Genomic DNA, 11,543 nt, shown 5'->3' on the forward strand with positions numbered 1-11,543 from the left:
TCATTTTAGAAATGTTGAAAAAAATTCTGCATTAACTCTCTCGTAACTTAAATACATAAGTAATCTCCACTTTTATTACTTCATGACAGCAACTTCAAATTTACATTATTTTAAGTACCATCATAATAGCTTCATTTATAATACAGATATCAGCCAGGAACCCATCAGGAAATAAAAAATCTTCACTATATATATATAATATATATATATATAAAAAATTATGCCGGAAAGACAAGAACACAGGACAGGGACTTAATACAGACTTAATTTAGTTTTATAATCAACCACATTTAACCAAAAGTTAACAGATACACAGCGATATTCAAGAGCAGTGCAAATATCTTTGTAGGTCAGAGTCAAATTATACTACAAGAACGTAAGACAGGGAAATAAAAAGGCAAGTACTTCAAGTACGAGGAGCCAGTCTCAGTGAGGTCTCTCATGTGTTTTACAAGGACTTCCTTCTCCAATTTACTTCTTCCTCTGGAATACGTTCGCCAGCATGGCACCTGATGTGGTCAACTGGCCCATTTTGTTTAGAAACTTGGTCTTTGTGTCTTCACTCACCAGGCTTGCGGCAATTGACATGGAGCTAAGAGGAAGGGAAAATAAATTAGCCCCAGAATCTCCAGTGACATGTTCTTAGGGAGACGGTCTGGGAAAGACCTTACACTGGCAACAGCTTTCCAAGCTCTCTGGAAAAGTAAATTGTGCTAGGCCAGATGGACCAATTGTCCAATGCTGTTCAAGGCAGCTTCAGGTCACCAAAAAGTTACTAGAAAGTTAGGAGGTAAAACGAGAACCCAGCTCAGTGTGGCTTTGTGCTCCAGTGCCCTGTTTTACCAGAGGTAGCTAAAATTTCAGCTGGAATGCTTGCTTTGAGATGGCTGGAAAGTGCTAATCTCCCTTATATATAAAAGCCGAATGGTGGTGGCACTTCTCTAGAACATTCCACACGCTCCGGAATTGGTTGGCGCCCTGGTGTGTCACCCAGAATCTGTCCCTATCCACTGGCTGCATTGCTTGAGTCTCGCCTCCAACATTCTAAACAGTTTGCTGTTCCTCTCCCTCCTATAGCCAGTCAGAACACAGAGGTTATTTGCATATGCAGCATCATTGGCCTTTGTCTCGGAACACAGAGGTCATTTGAATATGCGACTTGATTGGCTTTTGCCTCTAACATTCGAAACAGTTTGCTGTTCTGAGGTAAAATGTGTCCAATCTCCAGGTGAGGGCTGGAGATCACTCAGAATTACAACTGCTTTCCAGATGGCACAGATCAGTTCCTCTGGAGAAAATGGTGGGCTCTGTATCCTTATATGCTGCTGGGGTGGCCCCCGTATGGCAGCCAATGTGACGTAACAGTCAGGGCTTCAGAGCACGGGAGAGGCTGCAGGTGTGTGTGGGGGGGGAAAGCTGAAGAGTGAGGGGGAAATAAAGGTAGGTTGATGACTGGCTGGGGAGGAGATAAGGGTGCCAACTCCAGGTGGGGAATTCCTGGAGAGCCTGGAAAGGGTGAGGTTTCAGGAGGCGTGGGATCTCGGACAGCTACAAAGCCATAGTTTCCACCCTTCAAACCAACCATTCCCTTCTGGGGAACCATCATTGCCAATCTCCAGGTGAGGGCTGGAGATCACTCAAAATTACAACTGTTCTTTAGGTAGCAGAGATCAGTTCCTCTGGAAAAAATGGTGGACTCAGTGTCATTATACCCTGCTGAGTCGCCACAGCAAATTGACACTGAGTGTCCAAGGCTGGGGCACCCGCCGAGAGCCTCTTTCTAGAGGCCGTTGTATTTATTTCCACAACAGGCCTTTTTCCTAGTTAGCAATAAAACACAACATCTTCAATCTTACTTCAATGCTGAAGGATCATACTTGAATGTATGACAGTACTGGGGAAAAAATGGTCTATAAAAATCTATGTGGAAACACAGACATGCAAAAGAGAAGCCAAAAAAGAGAAGGTCCTGTGAAGAACCGCAGTTACTGAAGGCTCTTTTCCACATAGCCTTATCCATGCATGTTTACTTGTAGGGATGAGCATGAACCTAAAAAAGGTAGCTCGGTTTGGGGGTTGGGATGGCTCACGAACCAAACCCTGAACCGATTCAGACAGGTCCTACCTGAACCAAACTGTTCCAGCAAGTTCCATTCCCCCTTTCTCCTAGCTGCGGCTTGCAGTGGCTAGGAGAAAGGGGGCAGGGACCACCCTGAAAGGGTCTTCCTTTCCCCCTTTCTTCCAGCTGTGGCTTGCCTGGGCCAGGAGAGGATGGGGGAATTGCACGGGAAAGGGACTTCCTTTCCCCCTTTCTCCTGGCCACGGCTTGCAGTGGCTGGGAGAAGGGGTGGGGACTGCCCGGAAAGGCAGTGGGGAGCAAAATCTAACGGTTGAATGACTGGCAGCTGTTTAAACCTAACAGCTGAGGGGAGTCCGTTGCTCAGCTGGTAAATTTAAATGGCTGCCCCTGAACAGCTGAACTGAACTGGCCAAAAGTCCACTAAATGTTTGGGGAAGGCACCTTCCCCAAGTCTTGGTTCCCGAGCTCCAAACAAGCCCGAGTTTGGCCCGGGTTGGTGAGCCAGATTGTGCCCATCCCTATTTACTTGGAAGCAAGTCCCACTGAGTAAAGTGAGATTTACCCCTACATATGTGTGCACAAGAACCTGCAGCCGCAGTCAACCAGCTCTGAAAACCTGGGACAAATGCTTTAACAACAATGCATGGCAGTTTGTTGTGATGACCTGATCTAGTCAGAGCACCCTAGAAAGAAGCCAGCTGATTGTCCAGTGCTCTTGCAGAGGGGCCAAGGATGCATTATTCTGGCTTGAGTGTACTTGGCTACGATATCGGGACTTCATCGGCCTGTCCCCCTAAGACTCCAACTACAAGCTAAGGCAAGACCCAATATTCGGAAGACTTTCTTTAGGAAAGAAACACACTCTTGGCACCCTCAAGCTCCAGCAGCTAATTACTGCCCAATGTGATCTTCCTCTCTGTCCTAACCCAGACTTGATCCCTCAGGACAATGTCCGAGGGTTCTTTTGTTGTTCAGCTTTTCATTAACACTTTTACTTTCTATAATATTATGCTCCACAATAGCCTTCTACATTTCTTGCCCATTTGGCTGTCATTTGTCTTGAAACAGCTTATTTCCAAGTTACCTTTCAGCCAATCACATCGCCAGCACCAAAGCAAAATGGCTACCTCCCTCTTGGACCCTTTGTGGTTGTGGTACGCTGCCATGCACTAACTTTTACATATGAAAAACAGGTTGCTTACCAGTAACTGGTGATCTTCTTCGTGGTCATCTGTGCATTCACACCAATGGGATCTAGTGCGCCTGCGCTGGATCAGCAGATCCAGCACAGACGCACTAGATCCCATTGGTGTGAAGCACAGATCCCATTGGTGTGAAGCACAGAGACCACGAAGAAGATAAACAGGTTGCTTACCAGTAACTGGTGATCTTCTTCGTGGTCATCTGTGCATTCACACCAATGCAGATCCAGCGCAGGCGCACTAGATCCCATTGGTGTGAATGCACAGATGACCACGAAGAAGATCTATTGCTTCCTTGAAGGCCCTATTACTCCAAAGCCTGGGAAATATCCATGTTTTCCTATAAAATCTTCCCCATCTAAAAGTATCTTCCTAACACCTGAAGTCAACATAGAAATAACATGACTCTGTGTACTTTCAGGGGCTGGAAATCCTGAGAATGTTTTCACTCTACTGCCAGTGTCCACAGAAAGACAGACACCAACTCTTTCTGAAAAGTAAAATGCCTTACCCTTGTGGTTCCTGGACACACCGATTTTCCACCTTTTGTTCGCACTCCTTTATCATGGAGCTTAAAATAACCTAGGACACAGGACAGCACTATGATTCAATTCAAAGGTCAATTTTTTTTAAAAAAAAATAGGAAACAAAATTAGATTTGTACCACATTTCCCACGGCCACTGAAGCTTGCAACATTAGCAGCCACAAAAGTCAAAGTTAATCATCGTGATTCAATTAATACATAAAAATGTACTGGAACACTGCCCCCTTTGTTTCCAAGACATAATTACCACTGTTAAGTGGTCTGATTCTTTTCATCACGTGCAAGGTGCAACACAGAGACGAAAAGCAATCCCTTCCAAAGCAAGCCTCATCCACCAAGCCGAAGCACTCATTTTTTTCAGTTTGCTTTTTGCACCAGGCACTGACTTTTCCTGGCTCAGGACTTCCGTCGATTGAAGAGGCCGGAGCTGCTTGCTGTGGAATTAGTGGGTAAAGTCCAGGGCGGACTGTTCAACAGGGACAAACCTTTGTAAACAGTTCTAGGCTGTGCATTTCACCTTTGGATGCTTCGCATACCAAAAGTGAGAAGAGGGGCCACAGAATCAGGGATCTGGTAAGAAACAGCCACTTGTCATTCCACTGCATTTCTTTTAACCAGGTTGTTGGAATGCAGGACAAGGTTTTCAGAATGTTAACCAACTAAAGACTGGTCCCCCCCCCCACAGACGCAACACCTGATTCCTGGACTCTCAGATGAAGGTCTGATGATCCCACTGAAAAGCTCCATGCTGGAGCTGATGGGGGAGCTCTACCCAGAGACCCGGGGCGTGACCTGAAAGAACACGAGACAGCCACTGTGCTGAGGCGAAGGGGATCGGCGCTTTGTCGGCGGCCGACATATGCCCCTTGAAGGAGACATAATACGTACGGTGAGTGAAACAGACAGAAAGAGTATGCACGTACACCAAAGCTTATATCTAGAACTAAACTGTTGGTCTTAAAGGGGCAACACTGGACTCAAATTTTGTTCTGTTGCTGCTGCCCACCTGTATCAGACAGAACATAGCAATGTGCCCGGGAACAGGCAGAGCAGTGCTCTGAATCCACCGACAGGCCATGTACTGGGGGAGTTGGGGAGTTAGTTCAACACCACTGTGAGGTGGGGGAGACGGAGTTAGTTCAACACCACTGTTAACATTTATCTCAAGTTACGTGTCTTCCCAAATAAATTTTTGTTCTTGTTCATTTTTAAGAAGAAACAGTTTTTACCTCAGTGATGGGTCCAGGCTTGGGCCAGACTCTATTCCCTCAAACCTATATTCTTTTAAATTTCCTGCTGTGAACTTGGGTGCAGTGGGGTAGGTGGTACATTGAAATTGTGACTGGAGGGGGAAATCCTCTGTGGGGTGGTGGTTGGCCTTCCCAGGATAACTGCCACATTAAGTGTCTGATTTTTGATCTATGATTAGGGTTGCCAGCAATGTTCCCTCTAAGCTATGGAGCCCTGTGAGCAAAATTTCTACTTTGTGAGCTATTGGCATTAAAGTTGTGAGCAGGAGATTTGGCTGCTGCATAAATTAAGTTTGTTCTGGAGCCATCCTTCCTGAGCTAAGACAAAAATGTGTGAGCCAGAGGTTAAAAAACTGTGAGCTAGCTCACACTAACTCAGCTTAGAGGGAACACTGGTTGCCAGTACCATGATGGGGGTAGGGGATCCTCTGACCCCAGCTAACCATTACCTGCCACAGCTCAGAGCAGTGGCAGGAACAGAATAAAACAAGGCTTCCAGGCCTATAGCGTAATGTCACTTCCGGGGAAAATTCAGAACTGACACCATTCGTCTCTAGGAATTGCTGGAAACTCTATGGTTTTACCACAGAGTTCCCATTGATTCCTAGAAAGGTGTGATGTCATGCTGTTACGGATGGCCACTCTCCATACCCCACCCCCAGTCTCCTGCTGGTTGTCAGGCCTCTGGAGGCCTCACTTCAAAAAGGATGTGGACAGAATGGAGCGGGTGCAGAGGAGAGCAATGAGGATGATCAGGGGCCTAGAGACCAAGCCCTGTGAGGAAAGGCCGAGGGATTTGGGAATGTTCAGTCTGGAGAAGAGCAGGTTGAGGGGGGATAGGATTGCTCTCTTTAAGTATTTGAAGGGCTGTCACTTAGAGGAATATTTGGAGGGCTGTCACTTAGAGGAGGGCAGGGAGCTATTCCTGTGTGCAGTAGAGGTAGCAGCAGAAGTGGCAGCAGAAGTGGAGGGCCCCACTGGTGGACCTCCTGATAGCACCTGGTATTTTTGGCCACTGTGTGACAGAGTGTTGGACTGCATGGGCCATTGGCCTGACCCAGCATTGGCTTCTCTTATGTTCTTATGACTCACAATAGTGGGTTTAAATTAAGGGTGGGAAAGTACCAGCTGGATATGAGGAAAAACTTTTTCACAGTAAAAGTAGTTCAACAGTGGAATCAGCTACCTAGGGAGGTGGGTGAGCTCTCCCTCCCCGGCAGTCTTTAAGCAGTGGCTGGATAAACGCTTGTCCGGGATGCTCTAGGCCAGGGATGTTGGAACTAATTTGTGTCACGGGCTGGATCTGATATAAATGGGACTTTGTGGGGCCAGGCCATGCGTGTCATAAAACGGAATCCCAGGTAGCAGAGATATAAAAGTTATAAAAGATACAAACACAACTAAAGATATTCTTTTTTTTTTACTTAAAATACAAATATGCTTAAAACTCTTGCGACCTTTTGTTTATTTAACAATCTTTGATCACTGAAACCTCCCAAACCTTCCCCCCGCCCCCAAAAGATGCCTGCCTAAAGTGGAAAGGTGAACGAACAGTGGGGTTTGGCAATGCAATTTTAAAAATAAAACATCAAGAAAAAGCACAAGGACCACAGCAGAAACTAAAAATATAAAATGCACTGAGCTTAGGAACATAAAACGGCTGGGCATTTAAAGCTTCTCCCCCTCCCATCCCCAGGTCTACTCAGAGTGGCAGAGTGGCTCTCCAATATCATGTCCCCCTTTGCCTGTGGGGTCCCAGGTTAGAGTACCCATTCACACACCTGTTTTCAGGTCCATTCAGCAGAGACAAGCTGGCTCAAAACATTAACCCTGTATTTGCAAGGAGACAACTCCTTCAAACAGCTGCTTCAGCTACACATACACTGGAAAGCGAAACTACTTGAGCTCCGCTCCATTGAAACACACTGCAGCACAAAGTTGCAAAGAAAATGTGGAATGGATTTCCCATTAAGGTCTCTGGGCCCAGATAGACTACTCTGGGACTGGAATGACAGCCACCAGAGTGAAATGACAGTCCCTGGGAGTAACGGAAGTGTTCTGGGATTGGAATGAGAGCCCCCAGAGTGGAATTCCATTCCCAGAATGCTGCTGCTACCCCCAAAGGCTGTCATTCCACTCTGCGCCCTGTCATTCCAGTCCCACAGCACTGTTTCTATTGTTGGAAACAGTCCCAAAATAGTCTATCTGGGTGCAGAGACCTTAATGGAAAAATCCATTCCGTATGTCCTTTGTAACTTTGCCAGACCAGAAGAGCTTCCTCCTGGAAAGCAGCAGAGACAAGGCAGAGGGACCTGGGAACTTTGGCAGCCTTAAGCTTCAAAGGGTGAGGACAGGAGAGGGGGAAGAAGAGAGAAGTGGGCCTGATTAAAGCCATAGGAGGGGCGGCTTGTGGCTCCTGGGCCATAACTTTGACACCCCTGCTATAGGCTGATCCTGCCTTGAACGGTTGGGGGACTAGATGGCCCCTTCCAACTGTGATTCTATGACACTCTATCTGTAATGCCTCACGCAGGCAAGAGTCAACCACAGCCCTGCGCATTTCATTAGAATGCTAGAAATATATGCAGAAGTTGAGAATATTTCTTACAAAATCCAGACGCTTCATTCATAGCCGCTTCACGTTTACCAAAGCAGAAGGAAAATGGGAAGTGCTATTGAATTTCTCTGCTGCTAAGTGGAACCCACTGATCTACTGGAAAACGGAGCTCACGTGACTCAGTATGGAGGAGTACAATGAATTAGTCACGGTTCCCCTTCGTTGTCTCTTTGCAAACTGTGAGTCCCTCAGACACGCTGGCCCCTACCATACAACTCCACTGCCACAGGAAGTGGTGGCGGCTACAAGCTTCAAAAGGGAATTAGATAAGCATATGGAGCAGAGGTCCATCAGTGGCTATTAGCCACAAGGTATAGATAGGGGCTCTGGGGCAAGTGATGCTCTGTCATCTTGGTGCTTGGGGGGGTCAACAGTGGGAGGGCTTCTAATGTCCTGGCCCGACTGGTGGACCTCCTGATGGCACCTGGTATTTCTGGCCACTGTGTGACACAGAGGGTGTTGGACTGGATGGGCCACTGGCCTGATCCAACATTGACGTCTCTTATGTTCACTGGAACAAAGCCTGCAAGATACACACACACGCGCACACCCACACTGGATTTCTCTTGTTACTCTTCAAAGGACTATTTACTGAGCAGATTAACAAGACACCGGCCCCTAGTGGAATTATTTGTCTTTTTAAAAAAAGTATTGATGGCTCTTTTCTATTTCTAAATACACAAGTATAAAAACTACAACGTTCATCAAGCCAGCAGGAGGACACCGAAGACAGAAACTTGCTACTCTGTAGGTTGCCAACTCTGGCTTGGGGGGCTCTTTTTGTAGCAGGAGCTCCTTTGCATGTTAGGTAACACACCCCTAATGTAGCCAATCCTGGAAGAGCTTACAGTAGCCCCTGTAAGAAGAGCTCTGTAAGCTCCTGGAGGATTGGCAATGTAGCAGGAGCTCCTTTGCATATTAGGCGACACACCCCTAATATAGCCAATCCTGGAAGAGCTTACAGTAGCCCCTGTAAGAAGAGCTCTGTAAGCTCCTGGAGGATTGGCTACATTAGGGGTGTGTCACCTAATATGCAAAGGAGCTCCTGCTACAAAAAGAGCCCAGATTGGGGGTGGAGTCTGGGGAAGAAGCTCAGCTGGGATGTTACGCCGCACACGGCCTTTCCTCTTAAACTGCCCTCTCCCCCACAGGGACCGATCTCTGCAGTCTGGAAGATGAACTGTGATTCCAGATGAACTACAGTCCCCACCTGGAGGCTGGCAACCCTACATCCTGTTACGGAAGTGGGACGGTCTTTCCAGATCCTGACTGTTACGTGTTCTGCAGGGGGGAAAAACCCTCAGATGGGGAATGCTTTCAGAATCGACTAACGTGCTTCTCTTATTTCCAGTCGCTTCAGTGGTTGCTTGCCAACCTCTCCCCTACTAACAAGCAGGTAGTTGTAAATGACTGGAATGTTATCTCTCCCAGAGGTCGGGCCGGGCAAATAAGGAGAAGCTGTCTAAATGAGCAGTGCAGCAAGCCATCTTTACACAAGTAATTACTGACATCAAGGAACTGTTTTGCAAGCAGCTAAAAATGAAAAAATCATCCATGGTTCAGATACGAAACCCTTCAACTCCTGATAGGACCGAAGAACTCCACGTACTTAAACCCTTCAACATTGTTGTGATGTGGGCATCTCCATCACTGCTGCATGGTCTCCTCCTCCCTCCTGGCTGCAACAGAGATGACCCACCCACAGCAGGGGCTTTGGAACTTAAAAAAAAAAAATATCCAGAGAGAATACCACAATATTTGAAACTGACTTACGGGCAACAACTATAAATAGAAATGAGCAGACACACATGCGTGTGCGCACACGAATGACCAGCCCTCACACACATTTATGCAGACAAACTCACAGACAGGGGCACAGAGGTCAGGCAGCCTTTTCAGGCACCCCCCTCCCCACCCCAGTTTCCATTATCACAGATAGATTAGTGCTCAGCACAGGTCGCGCAGAGGCCAAGCCAGCGTGGCTTGGTTTTAGAGGATTGAACACACCTGCTGTTTTTTTTTTAGATTTATTTTACTCTGAGAACACTTCAGGAGACTTAAAATTGAGAATGAATTGGAAATGTTACATAATAACTGAAATAAATGAGGGAAGTTACAAAAACCCCATGAGAAACTGACGCTATCAACTGAGAGTTAAAAGTAAAACTGAAACGTTCGTTTCTATGTTTGTACTTTAGAAGATTTTTCTTTTCTTTGTTTGGTTGTCATGGGCGCTGGTGGTTGGTTCTTTGGTTTTTGTTTGAAAAACCAATACAATTATATTAAAAGCAAATAAAAAACAGGCAGTATTTGAAATTCCTCAACCTTAAAAAAAAAGAGATCCTCCTGTCGATTCCCCCCCCCCGCAAAAACAGATTTCTTTTACATTTAAAAACAAGATTACTTTATCAAGGAGTGAGGACGTTTATTAAATGGAATGGGTGTGAAAGGAAACACAGAGAGAAACTCTTGGAGAAATGGGCTTCAAGATGGGGGGAGAAACGGTGGAACTGATCATCTCAGGTTTACGTATCTTCAGATTTTTTTACTCATTGGCTGGCTGCCCTTGGAGACAGAACACCGGTCTAGACTGGACCTTTATTTGATCTACTTCTCATAACGTAAGTCTTGTACTTCCTTGATTCTTTTTTTGCCATCAAGTCACAGCCAACTCATGATGACCCTCCCCTCACAGGGTTATCAAGTAGGGTTGCCAAGTATTACCTCGATCCGGAGCGGGGGAGTCCCGGGCCGCTCCCGGAGCGTGTGCCGCATCCACGTCACACGGAAGTGACGCGATCATGCAGGGCATGCTGGGGGTGGGGCCATGACCATCTGAGGGAAAACCATCTGAGGGAAAACGTCCTGGTGACGTGCACGTCGGGGTGGAGCTCCCCCCGGGGCCCAATCTGGCAGCGGTGGGGAACGGGCCTCTGGGGAGGGGTTTTCCCTGCCCCCCTGGGGGACTTGGCAAGACTATTTCCAAGGCAAGAGACTAGCAGAGGTGGTTTGCCATGGCCTGCCTCTGCAAAGCCACCCAGATATCCCTCAGTGGTCTCCCACCCAAATACTAGGCCCAGGGCCGACTCTGCTTCGTTTCCAAGATCTGACGTGATCAGGCTGGCCTGGGCTACCCAGGTCAGGGAGCCTTCTTAAAATGCAGCACACGCATTCGCTGAGGCGCAGCGATCGCTTTCGTTCTTCCAACAGTGTCCCCAACACCCTTGAGCTCCAATTCAGCACTGGCACTCTTAACAGGTTAAAACATGACATTTTAATGCTGACTGTTCAAAGGCGAAGGGTAAATCATCTAGTTTATTTTAGCACCCAAACCCCAAGCAGAAAACAGCAGGTCCGATTACTTACTTCATGTTCTGGTGAGAGAGTTTCCATGTCGTTTCGTAAACACCTGAGTCCAGGTAAAAAATGGCTGACCATTAAATCCTCTGAAAGGACTGGTTGGGCAGGTAGTTAAGGCCTCACAAAGAGCCAGTGGACTGATCGGCACGTTTGCTTTAAATCACAATCCAAGACATTACAACAAAATCACGGTCTTATTTATTTAAGCAGCCCCCTCAAAAGGCTAACTCTCCCAATGAAATTGCATTATTTCCTGGGGGGGGGGGGGGAGACAAGAAAGCGACGGATAAACATAATGCATTTGTACTAATTCCAGAGAAGACTTGCAGTGGGCATGAAAAACGAAGAGCAACAGTGCAGATTCCCCCCCACCCGCACCCCGTTCATCAAGGTGCTCAAGCATAAGAACTATGGCCAGGGTGCGGCTTACCTAAGGGACCGCCTTTCCCCATATGTTCCCCCAAGGGCACTATGGTCGGGGAGTCAACA

At 47.0% G+C, this 11,543-nt stretch overlaps 1 protein-coding gene across 1 annotated transcript in view; it reads right to left on the reverse strand.

The window, feature by feature from the left end:
• Positions 1-227: 227 nt before the first annotated feature.
• KIAA1468 (KIAA1468 ortholog) overlaps positions 228-11,543 on the reverse strand; it is a 114,225-nt gene continuing 102,909 nt past the window's right edge. The window contains exons 26-28 of the mRNA XM_015406457.1: positions 11,061-11,149; positions 3,794-3,864; positions 228-592 (exon numbers count right to left, since the gene is read on the reverse strand). Coding sequence (XP_015261943.1) covers positions 472-592; positions 3,794-3,864; positions 11,061-11,149 — 281 coding nt within the window. The 3' untranslated portion in view covers positions 228-471. The remainder of the gene's footprint in view (positions 593-3,793; positions 3,865-11,060; positions 11,150-11,543) is intronic.

The sequence above is a fragment of the Gekko japonicus genome, unplaced genomic scaffold, assembly GCF_001447785.1.
Source record: "Gekko japonicus isolate JY-2015 unplaced genomic scaffold, Gekko_japonicus_V1.1 scaffold3585, whole genome shotgun sequence".
Taxonomy (NCBI): domain Eukaryota; kingdom Metazoa; phylum Chordata; class Lepidosauria; order Squamata; family Gekkonidae; genus Gekko; species Gekko japonicus.